We start from the raw sequence: 19370 nt of genomic DNA, 5'->3' as shown, positions 1-19370 counted from the left end.
CGTGCAGGGACACTTCACTTCACCGGTAGCTTCAGGGATAGGAAGAAGGAGCATGAAAGGTCAGCACATGTCCTCTACCTACCGTTGTTTCAGCTCAAAGCTGCATGTCAAACAATACATGCAATTATACCAATCTAACCCCTGGGGTAGACAGCACTATCTTAACAGGAGGGCTTCACGTATCAACATAGCTACCTCCTCTCAGGGAGGTGGAGTACTCTCTGATCAGCGTAGATAGCGTCTTCACTAAGCGCTACATGCACTGCTGCAGCGCTGTAAGTGCAGACAAGCCCTCAGACACGCACAAAGCACGTCACTGCTTTGGGGCCATCTCAGTCACTTTATCTTTGTTGTTAGGGAACTGAAAGTCAAGGGTGAGTCAGGCAGAGCCAAGTGAGCAGAGGAGAAAAAAAAAAAAAAAAAAAACACAAGCCAGGAGGAAGAGAAGTTGAAGTGTCGAAGCCACTAAACAGCCTTTCAAATCCCCCAGTGACTCTAAAGGGAGGAATTATCCCAGGAAGATCAGATTCTAAAGAAACTCTGAGGCCCTTCTCATCACTAGCACTGGGTCACTCTAATTAGTAACTAATCCCTTCCCCTTCTTCACACTTACACCCACACAGTTTGATGGGCACATCGAGGACAGACTTTCAGCCAGCGTCTGTATCTGATTTTCTCAGAGGGCAGCAGACACAGAACAATCCTGGGACTGTCTCCAGCTCCTCGCTATGAAGCTCAGGGGCAGCCAGATGGGAGAGGGGAAGAGAAGGTGCAGTACAGGACTGAGTGATCTGGGAAATGTAATGGCAAGGCAGGAGTAACCTGGGAGATCTGAGGGTCACTTTTAGAAAGCTCTACTGCACTCCCCAAGGAGAAAGGACGAAATGACCTAATAGGCCTTTTGCAGCTCCAAAGCAAACATCACACTGTCCCCAGGCCTTGTTAATCACTCAGATGTTCCATTAGCCACTTGTGTTGGCAGAACAACCTGTGAGGGGGCTGGAGAACCCAGACTGCTACAGACCCAACCAGAAGCTTTCCCTATGTACTGTGTATCCCATTCTTACCTTCTCCTGAGGGGCTTCTCCAACAAGGAGTTTTCTGTTGCCAAGCACTGAGAACAGAGCCAGCCTATGCCAAAAACCATTTTTACCTAGAACCAAGTGTGAACACAGAACAACTTCCTAGAGTTCCGTGCAGCTGGCTAGAATACATCCTACTGGGGTACAGAGGCTGCTGTTCAGGGCTTGGGTGGGTCACTTAAGGCACTGAGCACAGCCAATAGACCATAGCAAAGTCATCCTCCCCTTCTTACTAGGGGAAGTGCTTCCTCAGATTACAAAATTACAGTGTCAAAAGAAGAACCTGCACCTCACTCCCCCACCATACCCATTCAAACAAATCAAGGGGCCCATTTCCGAGAGTGCTGCAGAGGGAGAAGTGAGCAGCTGACCCAGACTTAGCAGGACAGACACAAGGAGAGGAGACCTTAACAAACTCCCTCCCTCTGGCTTCTTGGGGGTGGGGGTTTCCTGGAGACCACAGCTATGTCCATACCCACTCTAGTCCCTCCACAATCCCACCCCCTTGCTGATTCCACAGGGACTGTTGGAGGCCACACACTTGCCATTGGCTGTGTAAGTTTAGCAGCTCTTTGCCCATATTATAAGTGAACAGGTTATTCCAGATAATGACTTGCTCCCAGAGCTGCCTGGGGGAGGGACTGTGAGCAAGGAAGATCTTTCTCCTGATAGCAGCCCAGGCCAGATACTGGTCAGCACTGCCAAGGGAGGACCCATCCTGGCACACACAGTAGCAGGAAGATCTCCGCCTTCACCTGTCACTTTGCAGAGCTGAGACTGGACCTTACCATAAGCGACTATCAACAGGACGAAATTGGTATTGCGGAGCAGCCTGAGGATGGACTGCACGTAGGAATATTCCTCAGGTGGCTTCAACTGGATCAAGGCCTGGGCCCGGCTTGGGGGAAACGGGGGCTTCTCCTGGAACACTGGAAACAAACAGAATGGACCTGTCAGTTACAGGGCCTCAGGGAGTCTGGGCCCAGAGAGTGGGGGAGATGTTGTGGGGTGAGGCAGGGAAACCAAAGTTTATAAAAAACACAGTCCTCCCTGGTGCTCTAACCTTCCCGTGAGCTTCCTTAGGGACACAAAGGGAAGGAGTTTCTCTAAAATAAAGCAAAAACAATGAGGAATCCTTGAGGTGCCACAAGGACTCCTCATTGTTTTTGCTGATACAGACTAACACGGCTATCACTCTGAAATCTAAGATAAAGTAGGGTTACCATACGTCCTCTTTTTCCCGGACATGTCCGGCTTTTCGGCAGTCAAACCCCGGTCCGGGGGGAATTGCCAAAAAGCCGAACATATCCGGGAAAATGGCGGCTCTGCTCCTCCCCAACTCTTCGGCTCTGTTTAAGAGCCGGGCTGCCCAAGAGCTACCAGCTTCGGGCAGCCCCCGTGCCTCCAGACCCTGCGCCTCCAGCCGGGCACTTCCCCGCCCGGGCTCCGGCGGCGCAGGGTCCGGAGGCATGGGGGCTGCCCGAAGCCGGTAGCGCTCGGGCAGCCCGGCTCTTAAACAGAGACGAAGAGTCGGGGAGGAGCAGAGCCGCCGCGGCTGGAGGCTCTGCTCCTCTTCGTTTCTGTTTAAGAGCCGGGCTGCCCGAGACCTACCGGCTTCGGGCAGCCCCCCATGCCTCCGGACCCTGTGCCGCCGGAGCCCGGGAGGGGAAGTGCCCGGCTGGGGGCGCAGGGTCCGGAGGCATAGGGGCTGCCCAAAGCCCGAGCGCTACCGGCTTCACGGTTTGCCGGGCAGCCTCCAGACCCTGCACCCCCGGCTGGGCGCTTCCCCTCCCGGGCTCCAGCTGCGCTGGGGAAGCGCCGGCTGGGGGCGCAGGGTCTGGGGGCTGCCTGGCAAACCCTGAAGCCGGTAGCCCTGGGGCAGCCCTTTCCCCCTGGCTGGGAGTGGGAGGGAGCGGAGTTAGGGCGGGGAATGGGCGGAGTTGGGGCGGGGCTAGGGTGAGGAAATGGGCGGGGCCAGGACCCGTGGAGGGTCCTCTTTTTTTATTTATGAGATATGGTAACCCTAAGATAAAGGAAACTCCAGCACTACCAGCCCCTACCCTCAGAGGAAGCAGCTGAGAAAATCACTGCCTGTCAGTTGAAATTTTATAGCTGTTCAGTGCTCAGCAGTAGGCTTGCACAAACCCAAACACCCTTGCCCCACCTCAAGGCCCCGCCCCTACCCTGCCCCTTCTCCAAGGCCCTGTCCCCCACTCACTCCATTCCCCATCCCTATGTCGCTTGCTCTCCCCCACCCTCACTCACTTTCACCCAGCTGGGGCAGGTGGTTGGAGTGCGGGAGGTGAGGACTCTGGGAGGCAGTTTGGGTGCAGGAGGGGGCTCAGGGCTGGGATAGGGGGTTGGGGTATGGGAGGAGGTGCGGGCTCTGGTGTGAGGCCAGGGATGAGGGGTTTGGGGTGCAGGAGGGGGCTCAGGGCTGGGGCAGAGGGTTGGGGTACAGGCTCCAGGAAGGGTTTGGGGTACGGGAGGAGTTTGGGGTGCAGGAGGGGGCTCAGGACTAGGGCAGCAGGTTGACAGGGTGCAGGATCCAGGAGGGAATTTGGGTGTGGGAGGGGGCTCAGGGCTAGGGCAGGTGGTTGGGGTGTGAGAGGGGATTTGGGGTGTGGGCTCCAGCCTGGCAGCGCTTACCTTGGGCGGCTCCCAGAAGCGACCAGCATGTCCAGCTCCTAGGCTCAGGGGCAGCCGGGCAGCTCTGCGCGCTGCCCCTGCTTGCAGTCACTGCCCCCGCAGCTCCCATTGACCATGGGTCCCAGCCAATGGGAGCTGCAGAGTCGTCGCTCGGGGTGAAGCCAGCATGCAGAGACCCCCCCTGGCATCTTTTGAGCCTAGGAGCCAGAGCGACGTGCCAGTCACTTCCAGGAGCCATGTGGAGCCGGGGCAGGTAGGGAGCCTGCCTTAGCCCCACTGCACCGCCGACTTGACTTTTAGCAGCCTGTTAAAATCTCCTGGATTGATTTCAGTAGCCACTGGGATATCGATTCTGAGAGATTCCAAGCCAATTCAGGAGGCTTGGCAACCCTACTCAGCAGTGGTGCCAGCCACAGAGGGCTAACAGGCCTATTAACATCCCTGTCTACACAAGGCAATAAGCTGCCAACTTCAAAATATGCAGTTGGGGGTGACAGAGTGAGAGGGATGTTGGAAATGAAAAACATGGCCGGCCCTGTGCTGTGCCAGATTGCACTCCAGGCCCTCACTCCCTGGCCAGGCTTGGTGCCTTAGGGAATAGTGTTCTGCTCTGCTAGGTCAGAGACCTGGTTTTCATTCCAGGACCCAGGCTCGTCTGGCCAACCTCCCTAGAGGTGGCTATTTATATTAGGGGAGCGCCTAGGAACCCCAACCAAGGAATAGGTTCCCTCTGTGCTAGGTGCTGTATAGACATAGAAAAAAGATAACAGTCCCCGCCCCAGAGAGTTCACAATCTGCATGTCAAGCAGGGCACAACAGGTGGATGAAAGATGAATGGGATGGGGGGCGATGAGGTTACAATAAAACAGAACTCAACAGGTCTCAGATTAATGCTCTGCTTTGCCAGGCTAGAGACCTGGCTTCCATTCACTCCCCTGGATGGCTTTATGGGCTGGAGAGGGGTCTCTCACCTCTAATCTAATGGTTTATCAGGTTTCATTACACCACTCTCTGTCCTTAATCCCTTCTCCCTCCCACCCATCACTGGCTTCTCCCCTGCCAGCGGGGCACAGTGTGTTCCTGTACCATGGCATTGCCCTCTGTTCTCCCCTGAGAGGGGAGCAGCTCCAGGGCATTTCCAGCTCTCCAGGGACTGATCCCAGCACCCTGCCTGCTGGTGCAATTTCTAGGCTGGCTCTGACAGGTTCTGCTCATTCCAGGGGTTTCAGACAGGCTGACAAAGGCTGCAGGGGATAACTTGATTCCATTTAGATTTTTGCACTGTGCTTATCACCTGAGCACCTTCCAGTAGCACATTAAGTAACATGACTAACATCTGTCACATGTTGTTTCTTCTCTTATCCTTTCCCCACGGGAAGAAGCATGTGCAATGGAGTGTTTTGTTTTAGTAGGACTTTAGGGCTTGTTTGTTGTTGTTTTATAAAATATATGTGTTGCTCTGTATATATATTAGAGAAGGCTGGTCGAAGAAGTATGCCTTGCACTTAGAATGGAAGGCGAGGGAGGTTTGTGATGGTCTGGTGGACTGCTAACAGTCTTCAAATATGTTAAGGGCTGTTATAAAGATGAGGGTGGCCAGTTGTTCTTCCTTACTCACGGAGGACGGCAGGACAACAAGCAAATCAGAAGCAAGAGAGATTTAGGTTAGATATTAGGAAAAAAACTTTCTAACTATAAGGGTAGTTAAGTTCTGGAACAGGCTTCCAAGGGAGGTTGTGGAATGCCACTCATTGGAGGTTTTTAAGAACAGGTTAGACAAACACCCATTGGGCATGGCCTAAGTATACTTAATCCCGCCTCAACATGGCAGAATGGATGAGATGACCTCTCAAGGTTCCTTCCAGCCCTAAATTTCTATGATTCTATTGTCCTTAGTTCTTGGGGGAGTTCATTCCACAGACCAGCCCCCCAATAAAGTTCTGTCTCCTGCCCAGATGAGAAGACCTTTATTATAGAGAGTTACATTGTACCAGAGGAGCAGAGCTGTCAACCACAGTCTTCATCTCAGAACTTTATGTGATCTTTTTAGACATGCTAGACCCAGGCCATGAAGTGCCTCCAAGATAAGGACCAAGATCTTGAATTTGATCTGAAATTCCATGGGAGAGTAGAGGACAGGTTTTCTCATGTTGGCTTGTCCTGCTGAGGAGACATGCTGCAGTGTTCTGTACTAGTTGGAGTTTCCTAGGTGCTGAAGACTTCATTCCCAGGTATATCGCATTGCTGTAGTCCACCTGAGAAGTAAAGGTGTGAATAACTGAGGCCAGGTCATCATCTACCAGGATGGGACAGAGTCTCCTCGCCAACTGAGAGATTAGAAAGCATTACTTGCAGATGCTATGTGAGAGCTAAGTGTTTCAGCGAGGAATCTAAGAACATTCCTAAACTTTTGAACAAACTGACCAATTGTGGGTGTGTGCGTTCAAAGGAGACTGTGTAGGAGCTGGATTTTATAATGTACTATGAGAATTAATGTATGATTTGATTTCATCCTGTCAGCCACCCTTTTTGAATAGCAGAAAGGGATGACAGACCAGAACAATCCTTATGACTGATTATGGTCACCCTTTTGTTTTAGGATAAATTATAGTGTCTACTATGGTTTCCTATATGAATTACAATATAGGCACTCTAGTTAAATATACATTTCTTTGTTTTAAGGTTTTAGTAAGTAAGAGACAGGATTCTCTATTGTGTCTATATTAAGTAGATTAGAGGAACATTGAAGGCCTGGGTCTCAATGTAAATTGTCTTGGTTATTGATTGTAAAACTTAGCAAGGTTTAATTTGCAATGCCTTTTTGCTCGATATAAAATACTACTGTTTGTATTCTCAATCTGTTTGTGTGAATGAGGAATGTATGCATCAGGAAAGGTAAGGTGTGAAGGCCATTGTTATAGCCAGAGTCAAGGAAGGAGTGAAGAGACTTAAAGGACATCAAAGAATCATCAACGCGCATCCATAATGAAGGGCAGATTGACGGCCCTGAGGTAAAGGACAATTGATTAAATCAGAAAGGAGGTGTATTGGAATGTTTATACCAATTAAGAAGTAACCAGTCACAAACTGACACAGCAAAATCCATAGGCTTCAACAGAGGAAAAAAAACCTATAAGAACAGGGTGCTTCATCTTACCACACTCCAGGAGCATCGGATCACGACTGATAGAGCCCTGCTCCCCTCTGCGACCAATCTGGCTGGCCACTAGATTGATCCAGACTCTGGACTGGTAACTATAAACATCACTGCAGGAGTGTGTGTGTGTGTGTGTGTGTGTGTGTGTGTGTGTGTGTGTGTGTGTGTGTGTGTGTGTGTGTGTGTGTGTGTGTGTGTGTGTGTGTGTGAACATATGCTAACTGTGCTTTGTATGAGCATAACAACTGCACCATGGCTGCAAACTCTTCAAAGTGCTTTGCTCTGTCCACTGGCATCACCTCTGCCCTTCTCAGGTTCAGCTTTAACCAGCTGTTTTCCATCCATGGGCTGATCTTGTCCAAACATTGGGACATTTTGGTGCTAGTGGTGTGATCACATGTGGTGAAGGACAGGTAGAGCTGTGGATCTTCTGCATACAGCTGGTACTTGAGTCCATGTCGTCTGGCTATTTCTCCCAGTGATTGTATGTAGATGTTAAAAAGGACCAGAGAGAGAATTAATCCTTGTGGGGCTCCAATTATGAGGAGATCTAGTGGTGGAGGTGCAGTTTCCCAACACTGCTTGTTGGGTGCATCCTTCCAGGAAGGATTCAAACCATTTTAAACACATTACTTGGACTCCTGCCATCTCTCTCAGATGATACAGCAATATCTCATGGTCAACAGAGTCGAATGCTGCAGGGATTCAAGAGGATGAGAATGGAGGTCTGCCCTCTATCCACTGATAGCAGATTATCCATCATTGTCACTAAAGGGGTTTCAGTTTCATGTGCTTGCCTGAATCCAAATTGTGCTAGGTCTAGAAAGTTAGCTTCAATTAGATGAGCTTGTAGTTGGCCTAGAGCTAGTTCCTCTATGAGTGAGGAGTGGAAGGTTTGTTGGCTAGAACCCATGTATCCAGGCTGGGTTTCTGCAATGCTGGTTGAACTATTGCATGTTTGAAAGAGGAAGGGAAGATTCCATTTCTGAATGATGCATTGTCTATTTTGGTAATGGGTGGACCCTGTTGTTCATGATTCTCTTTCACTAACCAGGATGGGCATGGGTCAGATTCCAAAGTCTTGGGTCGAGATTCCTTTAGGGTATCCAGAACTTCTTGATGTGTCAATGTACTGAACTTTGGGAATGGAGATTGGCTGTTGGGTGATGAGTACAGAAGTAACTGATCCATGCTATTTAAGAAGACTTCCAGAATGCGCATCAGTCTCACTCCTCTTCAGGGGATGGGAAGCTATGGGCTTTAAACATTAACAGAAGAAGTAACCCGGTATGTGAACAGAAGCAGGTGCTATGCTGGGGCACTGCCCCAAACCAAACCAAGTGGGCTGCCCCATTCCCTCCCTGATACAGAGACCCATAAACACAATCTGGTCCTCTCGGCATCATCCCTCCCACACATTTACATTCACCTCCTTACCAATGATGACAAGGATGAAGAGCACCGTTGCCACGGCTGCAGTGATGAAGAACATGATGCTGATGTGGTAGGCCAGTTGTTCTGTGTCCTCCAAGTTGGGAACCAGAACGGGAGGGAGAACAAAGCCCACTGCAATTCCAAGCTGAGCAGAGAGATCAGGAGAGAGAGAGAGAGAGAGAGAGAGAATTAGATGGAGAGTGAGGGGGATCTCCTCCCCGATCCCCAGGCTAGGACCACCATCAAGGGACTCAGCTCCAAGATGTGACCTGCGTTTGCATGGTCAGAGGCTCGCCAGGGCCAGTCCAAGTTTGTCTTCAAACCAAAAATCCTCTACTCAGTCATCCAACAATCAAAATAAAATAGAAACTAACTACTATTTGAGCAGAAGCCACAACAAATAACAAGTGTGAAAGTGTACCCTACTGGCTCCACAGCTGTAGCAGTGATACTAACCAACCCCAGCTGCCTTGCTAACTCTGTCAACTTCTCCACTGGCTCACATCAGTCTAAGAAGTTTAAGTCCAAGAGGAAAGTGAGCAACAAAAGCCACACAAAGGATTTGAAATCCTTAAGACCGGTAAGATCCTAAATCCAAAAATGTATTTGCTGAGGCTCAGCACCTGTTTCCATTCGGAGATGTCCTACTTTGAAAGGCTGTGAGTAGAGGCATCTGCTTCTTTGGCCTGGCTACACTCAGTGTCCAACAAGCACAGCACCTGTGACCATGGAGAGGGGGAGGGATAGCTCAGTGGTTTGATCATTAGCCTGCTAAACCCAGGGTTGTGAGTTCAATCCTTGAGGGGCTACTTAGGGATCTGGGGCAAAATCAGTACTTGGTCCTGCTAGTGAAGGCAGGGGACTGGACTAGATGACCCTTCGGGGTCCCTTCCAGCTCTATGAGATATATATGGAGATATACTTTTTTTTTTTTTTTTATTGGCGGCATTGACATCACCATGAAAATTGTATGCAGCCCCATGACATACACTGGCTCATAAGTTGCCAATTTGTCAGTCTCGGAGGGAGAGGGTGGCATTTCCTTTTTCACCTTGTGACAATTTGGGGAAACTGACGATGCACAATTTACAAATTCTGTTTCAGCTAATGAATTCTCTGTATGCTTAAATCCTTCAGGTTACCTGTACTGTGTTCTTGCTTCATACTCCATACTAGGGTGACCAGATGTCCCAAATTTACAGGGACAGTCCCGATTTTTGAGTCTTTTTCTTATATAGGCTCCTATTACCCTCCACCCCCGTCCTAATTTTTCACACTTGCTCTCTGGTCACCCTACTGGTAATTAAGCAACAGATCACCTGGTAGGAGACTGATCACCGGGGGGTTGGGGATGGGTAGGGACACAGACTGGGGGCTGCTCTTGGGCACCCCGCCTAGGTTAGGTCCAGGACTCCCCATAGCAGCTTGGGCTCCCTGGGCAGCTCTTAGCACTGTCCAGCTCCAGCTTCTGGCCTGGCCGGGGGTGGGGTCTCTGGGGGAAGAGGAGGAGCAGGGGATCCAGTGCTCCTGCATGTGTCTCGGTTTTGCTTTTTGAAAAGATGGTAACTCTAGGTGAGATCCCATTTCTGTGAATGGGTAACAGACAGGCTGTGTCCAGGAAGTGTGCCAGAGAGGCCAAGGAAAGACACAGTGCTGGAGCCTACTTAGACCAAGGGAGGCTTAAAAACGCATGGGCCCAGTGTGTTGGGATCCAAACACAGCAGCCTGGTAGGTCCAGAAAGGGGAGCTTGACTAGGGCTATGACACATCCAATAGCGACCCCTTCTGGAAAGGGCTGAGACACTCTTACCCTTACAGCAGATCAGGCTTACACCAGTAGACCAAGTACTCACAAGTATCTGGGACTAATAGTGACACCAGCCTAAAATGCCCTCCTCAAAGAGCAGAGAGAGATCTGCTGTTTTGATCCAAATGCCTGAGCCCTTGTCTAATAAAGGGGGAGTCAAAATGCACTCAACATGTTCGTGGCTGCCTACAAAAGCTGCTCTTTTGTCCACATTTCATTACGTGCAGCTATGTTGCAACCAAGGCTCAGCTCCCAACAAGAATATTTACCCACTCCTCCAGCTTTGTGTGCCAGTGCTCTTCACCCCTTCATCTCCCCCATCATCATAAAAGAGTGCCTGGGGACAGCCCAACTCTTGCCAGTTCCCAGAGAGAGGTTATTTACACACACTTCCCTGTATGGCGCAGAAGTGGTTACTCACTTCAATGTTGCACTAAGTTCCTCCATTATCTCGTTTTCAAGCTAAAAAATTGTCCAGGCAGTGACAGGCTCGACCAAGCACACACAAGGCTTTCTAGGAGCTGCAGAAAGATAGCTGCAAAGCAGCACCTTAAGCATTTCTCTCACTTGCCTGACACATTTCCAAATCTCTTCTGAAGCCTGAAGCATTTGAATGTGACTTAGCAGCATCAAATTAACCAGAATGGTAGAAGCAATGAAAATTGTGCCACCTTCTTCCTACTCAACCCCAGTTATTCATGCTTCACCATCACCAACAGAGCATCCACAAACCCATCCTCACAGTGGGAGAGGAAGTAGAAGCTATGAAAAATATGGAAACGAGGGGGCATTCAAGCTAGGGCAACTTCCTTGTTATAGAGAGATGCATTTATCATCATCATCATCACATAGTCCCTTGTCCCAGTGAAGGGAACCTTATGAAGTGTTGACCTTCCCCACCCCGATCACAGAAAGATAATCACAACAAACCTATTAGTTTTGCTGTAAAGTTTTAGCTTCCACTGTAACAACAGTGAGCATTTCTATAGACCTCAATATCTTATCAGTCCTCCATTGAGAGGGTCAGCTAGTATCAGTATCCCCATTTTACAGGCAATGAAGGAGATGCACAGAGAGGGAAGGGAAAGGGACTTGGAAGACAGAGTGGACAATTGTGTGATCTTGGACAACAAATAAAACTCCCCAGTAATTCATGCTAATCAGACTTTGAAGGTTCACCATCAAGGTTTAACACTCCTTTAATGATTATCAGTGTGTTTGGGGATATGTTTTCTTTAAACAGTGTGTCGGCAGCATCAAGGTTTCCAAATAAACGTCTGATCTGCCATCACTTGCAGTTGGGAAAGGAAAGGTCTCTGCCCTTTATACACCAAACCATTTATCTGCACTCTCCCTCCTCCATGCAACAATGAAGAGACCTGGGTCAGGGAAGAATGCTCTGTCCTTCAGACATTATCTCACTTCAGTGCTGGAGCCAGAAACACATTTAACTTACAAATTATTAACCCTCACAATCTCTGACCAAGCTCCTCATGTGTCAGTCACTGACCTGGAATTTATCTTTATTATGGGGCACTGCGATAAACCAGGGTCGGGACTCCCAACAGGCATCACTTTGGGGTTCACTTTTACTTCAGAGATGCCAATCAAGGTAAACCAGTGGGAATGACTAATAAAAAGGGACCAATTCTGCCATTCTGTTGCATTAGGCAGGATTAAAACAATACACACACAAGGGGCACAAATGTCATGTTTCAGAGCACAACTCAACCACTAAAAAGGAGTTAGGAGGAAACTTCTATGAGTAAGTTGTGTCCATCAGTGGGATTTCTTGAACCTGAAACATCTGGTATTACCACTATCAGAGACAGGACACTGCACTAGATGGACCCCTGGTCCTATCTGGAGTGGCAATTCCTACCTTCCCACATTTAATCAAAAACAAATCACTGTGACACTAAGCACTCTTGTATTCACACCCTACATAGTACTGTAATAATCATTGCACAAAATATGCTTTGTGAGGTATCATTTGAAAACTAATAACTCACTGATCATTAATATTCTTGTGTGATGTATGTATGCAATAGCTATTAAGAGTTATGAATATATGCTGGAATTATAACAAAAGTGTGTATTTACCTCAGTTCACATATAAGCAGTAAACAGATCCATCAAGCTAACAAAGTGTGGAGGCCAGCCTCACACTAACAAGTAGGGGAGAGGACAGCATGGTGTCTACACCCAGCAGGAGAGAGAAGCCTGGCCTGGGTTTTACTTGTCAGAAGAATCCATTCAAAGGTTTACAGATCTAGAAATACAGGGTGCTGAACCTTAAGTGATAAGCAACTGAATTAACTTATTGGTTCAATAAAAGATATTACCTCACTCACCTTGTCTCTTGAAGCAAAGTCATTGAACTTTGAGAGATATAAGCAAGGATAGAAAGCCATTTTAGGCATCCATCACTAGACAGACACAAGGGGCTAGAGTTCTTGCAAACCAAAAAAGATGAGTTCTTTAACCAAGTGGTGGTTGAAGTCTCTGAAACTGAATACAGGTGAGAAGCCTGTTTAGGCAAAGATCTTTCATCTAAGACAAGGTAAGCCAGCATCTTTACTTTTGTGGAAGGTCATGACTGAGAGAAGGTCAGCCATTGCTGACTAAGAATGATGACTGGTGCAGAATTCCCCCAGGAGTAATTTATTAAGCCAAGAGGTCCATGGAATTCAATCCATCCCCAGAGAAGAATGGGAGATCTAGTGACCTCTCCAGCAGTTGCAGTGACAGGGCTGAGAGAAGAGGGGAAGGACAGGACCTGGTCTGGAAAGATGGGCAGCTCCCATGCTTTTGTTTTTAAGTGTGTCAATTCCTGGTTCTCCTGGCAGCCATGTAGTCACCCGTTGATGTGTCTATGCTGGCAGTCTGGCTGGAAATGTTTTAGCTTTAAAAAAAATGACACTTGTATCTTTTCACACGAGTTTATTTGAAACAAAGGAAAACCTGGAGCTTTTTGAAGCAGCCAGTAATTGGTGTTTAACCGCCAGCTGAGGCATGAGGACTTTTGTGTCTGTGTGTGGGTCTACAGCCCACCACAGGGGCTGGGCTATAACTAAGTTTAGGAGCATTGCTTTCCCCCCTCTTCTGTGAATGGGCAGAGCTGGGTTGGCTGTAGCTTATCTTCCTCTACCAGAAATACAAGTGAGAATAAAGTGGTGATGAGAGAATGATGCAGCTTTAGCCCCTTATCTTTTTTTCCTTCCCTCGAATCTGAGATAAAACAAAGGAGCTGTCTCTAGGAGGGGGCTCGCAGATACTGTCTGGGAAGGGGTGGGGGCCCAAAGAGAACTTGCCTGCCCCTGTGAAGGGACTTGTAGGACTAGGCGCTAGGTTGGTTTGGGTGTACATCTTGAGGAGGGGCAGGAGCGTGGTGCAGAGACAGTGTCATTACACTAGAATTTTTCTGAATCTCATGCAATATTGTAGCTATGTGGCATGTTACTGTGCTGAGGGGGCAGGTTGGAGTCTATGAAGCTAGAGTCGTTAGCCATAAAAAGCACAAAATATACTGATTGTAGGGATTGATAGGTCTCTCCACAATGGCCTGTTCTCCGTGAAATCAGTGAGATTTGGTGTAACCGCCTCGCTTGCTCAGTCAGGGATGCCCTACGGTGATTTCAGTTAATGAAGAGAAAACTGAGATTGTAATTTGGTAAAGATGAGAGCATAAAGAACATATTCAAATACCTGAATATCAGGCACTTAACTTCCAGTAAGTGTTTCTTCTGCTACCCTTGTATCTGAAACATAGGATGTGGATGTCACAGTATGGGGGTTCAAATCCAGACCACCGAGGGTCACCACTTGCCCTATAACTGGGAGCCTTGGTTTGCTTCTGGAGCTCCCACCCTGGGCCATTCACAGCTAGCCTCCAAGCATGCAGGTCACACCCTGAATTTCTGTATGCTAGAAAGCTCTGGTTCAGTAGGTCTGACCCCAGCAGCCTGTGTACAGCCCCACAGTGGCTTACACCTGCCTTGTTTATTACTTCCAGGGTGACCCCACACACTCCCAGTCCCAAATTTTCCTCAAATCGTGTCTCCTGAAGTGTCAAGCCCTCTTGTGAAGAGCTCAGAGAAATAATAAGGTTTGTTTCTCCTGTAAAGAGACAAAACCACATCACAGATTATAAATTTACCTGGGGGTAAATACACTGTTCCCTTCAAACACAGCACTGAGTTGGTTTATGGTAAAAATGAAATAAATTTATTAACAAAATATACATAGGATTAAGTGAGTTCCGGTATAAGAAATGATGAGAGAAAGAGTTACAACAAAACAAAATATGCTGCTAAAAGTCTAAAACATAATCTAGCCAGATACAGGCTTTGTTCAAGACGCTTTCTCTCACCAGAAGCATTATTATTCCCATTTTACAGATTTAACCCCTGTATTAGCAAAGGGCCCAGTTTATGAGTAAGGACAAATATATTTTACAAGTTAGCAAGCATGTTCCATTTGCAGTGTCTCACCGGGAAGGATGGTTCCATGACTAAAGTACAGAACAGGAGTCAGGAAATCTATGTTATTCCTGGCTCTGCCACAGGCTTCCTGCAAGATCTTGGACAAGACTCTTTGCCTCTGTGCCTCAGTTTCTCTTCCTGCAAAAATAAGGATGATGGGACTGATCTACCTGACAGGGTGTGGTGCTGAGATTGTTTGCAAAGCATTGGGAGAAGCCTTCTCTGGAAGGCATTGGGATCCTCACCTCTCCCCACAAGGAGGTGCATATAGATACTCATCTCCCCACCATACTTCCCACTGGTGTCTTCTCAGAGCACCATTAAATTATCTCCAAACATAAACAAGATGTTTCTCCCAGCACCCCAGATACTCAAACTTGCTCACTTAAGGGCACTATAAACCTGGGGAGAGAGCTAGAAGGAAAGAGAAAATAAAATCCATGCAATCCCCCTCTGAAATAGTGAGATGATGTGGCAAGAAGAGTGTTATGTCGTGTGCTTAACCTCTCAAGCCTAGCATGCAGTGGGTTAATGGGTTCTCAATCTGGTTCCCAGTGGACACCAATTAGCCAACCTTATTGGCAGTCTCATTAGAAAGACCAAGGACTGAATGGATTGTGGAGTTCACAGTGCTGCCCCTTTCACCAGCACAAAATTCATATGAATGCTTTGAACTTTACATAGGCAGTGAGAGCTCAGAGCCAAATATGTCCTGCACAATGGGAACTAGCCTCTGGCCTGAGAGACAGGGTAAGGTGCCCAGTGACTGATACCCCAGCACACAGGGCCTGCTCCAGCCACCCCAAGCAAGGAATGTAGAACTCCAACCCCACCATTAAGGCAGGTTTCCCCAAGATGGCTCCCTGCATCAAGAGCTCCAGCATCACTAGAAGTAGCATTATGACTCAGTTTGTTCAGCCTTCAAGCAGGTACCAGAGCCCTGATTACACAGGTGTCAGATATGGGTTATTTCTCCAGCTGTTGCCCTCACATAGAGAGCTGAGCATTGCCACTCCCTCAGTGCCCTCCCTAAATCCTCTCCTTACACCACAGTTGCCACCGTTCAGCAAACATTGCTCTGTTTTACTGTTTTAAATGTCTGTTGCTCTGAATGGGAATTTCTAAGCCAGCTACAGATACAGGCTCTGGTCTCCATAACACCAGCCAGGCAGCAATCCTGCCACCTCTCTGCTCCCAGGTGAGGGATTAAAGACATGGCCTGATTCCCACCCAGCTTCCCCCAGGGGCTGGAAATACATCAGCCACTAACACACACATTCTCTTCCGGGGGTGCTGGAACAATGGCTGCTGGGGGTACAGCATCCCCCCCAGCTTGAAATAGTAATAGCAACCAAATGCATGGCTTCCCTCATATACAGGGTTTACAGTTTGGTTCAATGACTTTCAGCACCCCCACTATACTAATTGTTCCAGTGTCTTGCCCTCATCCCCTGCCTTTGGGTTGGCCACTGACAAAGAGACTTGCTAGGCCCTCCCACTCCTCCCATCCCACTCACCGGCAGAAGGGCTGCCTATTGCCTTATAACTACAGGGGGCGCCAGCAGGCTTCTCTTGGTGGGTTGTTAAACTCCATTCATTTTTAAACCATTGAGTTGGATAGAGCCAGTGCCTTATACCAAGATAACATTGTATGTTAGCCCAGCATTTCAGCCAACCGAGCACAATAGTGCCTCAAACTGAAGTCTTTCAGAAGTCAAACAAAGCTGCACTCTGTCCACTCTCTGGGGAGAAGTACCTGTCACTATCCTACAGGCAGACTAGTAACTTCCAGCAGGTACCATGAAATTTCGGGCAGAGCCTCTGCACTGGAACAGACAGAGCAGCACAACAAGGAGCATACATGCAACTGCTGGGAACAGGTTGCAGACAACACCAGATCTGAGACATTTATCCAGCAATAAGAGTAGTTGAAGGCCTCACATTTAACCCAGAATGCTAACATTTTCCCCAAGGAACTTATAGATAAGAGTAGCAACTGCTGGGGGGGGGGGGGGGGGGGGGGGGACCCAGATTATCCCAGTTTTGGAGGGGGGCCAGGGGAATGTTCAAATGCATTTAAAAATCATCAATCAGATCCCATAAAAATGAGATAATCATGATTTTTTAAAATGAACATATTTTGGGTCTTTATTTGCCTTCTGGATTACCAGCTCTTAAGTGGTCACATTTTCAAGCTTTTCTCCACAGCCAAGCAGTTTAGAAACTTAGTTTCATTTTAGAGGGGAGAAAGGTGAGATTCTCATACTCCCTTGGCTTCAGAAGCTGGGGATTAAAGAAAAGTACCAACTGGCACAGGATTCTTAATAAAATATGGAGAACTGGCAAGACATTAAAGAATCCACCAAGTTTCAAGTCTGAATACAGTAACTGTTAGTTATCAGGAGACAGATAACTATAAATTTCTCAGACCTGTGGAGCACAAGCTGGCCAAATAACAGAGTCCTGCTCCAAACAACTTACAGTCTAAAGACACAACGGAGTACCTCATCCAGGGGCATCTGGTCTGTTCAATTATGGGCTGAGGGTACAACCCTTTTACAATCCGAATGAAATGTAGCTCTATACCAGCCCATATAAGCCAGTGTAAAATACATTGTTTCATCATTACCAGTTACATTTTACAACAGGGAAAATGTAGTTTCATTGATCTGGGAATCCACCTCCCTCCTGCCCCTCCCCCCACCAGGGGGGAGGACATGTGACCCATTCTGGGAAGCATTGATCTAGAATCACAAAAGGCTGATTTAGTGAGAGAGGAGCCCCTGCATGTGGAGTATGTGGCTCAGGACTACATTTCAATACCCAGACACTTGCTGGAGTCAACACCAGTCAAACCCTTACAAACAGAGTTCTGCAGCTCCCTAAAGTAACAGATGGAAAAGGGCAGGGCTCCAGGAGCACCACATGTAGGTTGGGCTATGTGAAGCTGGATATAATGCAAATACATTATAGGAACTGCATGGTTAGAGGAAACATGATCACATGCAAGACAGCCCAGCAGCCTCCCAACCCCCACAAAGTCTGCGCTATATGCAGGACAGAAATAACAGAAGGTTACAATTGTTGCTAAATTCTGAAGTGGGCCAACCAGGTTGTAACACAGTTCAGCCCAGTGCCCTGCTAAGACACTTTGCTTTAGCCCTGGTAGAGATGGAAGCTAAAACAGTTTCTCAGCCTGGTTGTGACCTGTTTCAACCACATGCAAGTTCCACCACCACTGCTAAGCTCTATTGTTTTGGCTGCGTAGACAGGCTGTGCTTGGATTGCCTGAAGTAAGAGTACTACCCAACCTTTGCTCAGGCGAACGTATTGCCTAGTGGAGCGGAAAATAGAATGTATTTGGGCAACCAATCCTTTCACCACCACCATCTCCCAAATTACAACCACCACAGAGGAGAGGAAAGAGCCATTTCACTGCCATTGTGACAAAACCGAGAGGAGCTAACTCTCAGGAGTCTCCTGAGAAAGGGTTCAGTCCTGAAGGCGAAAGCAGAAGCGGTTGAGGAATGCTGCCGAGCCACATATGGACAGTTCCACAGGCTGGGAGTCAGCACTATGTTCTAAGCAAATCACACCTACCGTCAGTTCCTAGGATCCCCAGCTCAAGCACACAACACACAATAGCTACAGCTTCTTCACAAATGCAAATCCAGATCATGGCCTGCACATTGCTGGGGAGAAAAGCAGGATTAAAAGCAAAAAGCAAAACAGCACTTGACTGTGTCCGGGGAGCAGGAGGGGAGGAAGAGGTTGTTGTGGTTAGATACTGGACTGTGACTCAGAGCTGGGTTCTGTTCCCAGATCTACCCTAAATTCACTTCATGATCTTGGGCAAGTCTCTCTGTGTCTCAGTCCCTCCATTTGTAAAATGGGGACAATGGTATTTAACTACCACTTCAGGGTGTTGGTAAGATACATGTTTGAAAGATTCTGATATTTTGGAGGGATGGGGGTGCCACAGACCAAAGAAATAGATATAGATTAGATAGATAGGCATCACCTGGTTAAAAAGGGGCACCAAGCCCCACTCCCTAAAAGACACCAAAGATAATCATGCCCCCAAGATGGGCTGTTAGCTTGCAAACACCTCTTGTCAAAGAAAGTTTCTTGAGCAAGGTTGGTTGAGAGCTACTCCCAGATGTATGTTTTCCTATTGTAGGGAGATTAGTCCAGAGCAGAGAAACTGGCATCCCAGAATGCTCTGCAGCTTCCTTCATGCCTTGTCTGGGACTCATTCCAAGCAGGCATAGTGCTGCTCTACTCTTCTGCACCTTCATTAAGGCATATATCCAGACAGTCACCTCCCAGATCTCTCTGTGTGTTTCCAGTGCACGTATCACCACAGCAGCAAAAGGCCATGGACTCTCAAGCTTGGCAAATTTACCACAAATGAGCCAGACAAATTCCAGTTAAATCCCTCTGAATTAACAGAAAGCTGTAAAAAGAAGAACAGGAGTACTTGGGGCACCTTAGAGACTAACAAATTTATTAGAGCATAAGCTTTCGTGGACTACAGCCCACTTCTTCGGATGCATATAGAATGGAACATATATTGAGGAGATATATATACACACATACAGAGAGCATAAACAGGTGGGAGTTGTCTTACCAACTCTGAGAGGCCAATTAATTAAGAGAGAAAAAAAAAGAGAGAGACTCTACGCAAAAGAATTAATGGACACAAATCTGACATCAGGAATCAAAATACTCAAAAACCAGTGGGAGAACACTTTAAC

General features: G+C 47.8%; 1 protein-coding gene across 7 annotated transcripts in view; it reads right to left on the bottom strand.

Annotated features, from left to right (window-relative positions):
* Positions 1–19370, bottom strand: part of FLVCR2 (FLVCR choline and putative heme transporter 2) — a 51509-nt gene that overhangs the window by 24132 nt on the left and 8007 nt on the right. For 5 of the 7 annotated variants that reach the window (XR_006176468.2, XR_256409.3, XR_010601112.1 and 2 more), the window contains exons 2-3: positions 8326–8467; positions 1871–2011 (exon numbers count right to left, since the gene is read on the bottom strand). Coding sequence is in view for 3 of the 7 variants with exons in the window: in XM_024102319.2 (XP_023958087.2) it covers positions 1871–2011; positions 8326–8467 (283 nt within the window). In the remaining 4 variants the exon portion in view is untranslated. The remainder of the gene's footprint in view (positions 1–1870; positions 2012–8325; positions 8468–19370) is intronic. The other 2 variants (XR_010601113.1, XM_042858541.2) reach the window with 1 other exon arrangement.

This window comes from Chrysemys picta, chromosome 4, assembly GCF_011386835.1.
Source record: "Chrysemys picta bellii isolate R12L10 chromosome 4, ASM1138683v2, whole genome shotgun sequence".
In the NCBI taxonomy this organism is placed as follows: Eukaryota; Metazoa; Chordata; order Testudines; family Emydidae; genus Chrysemys; species Chrysemys picta.
The sequence above is the reverse complement of the archived record's forward strand: the minus strand, read 5'-3'. Positions and strand labels throughout refer to the sequence as shown.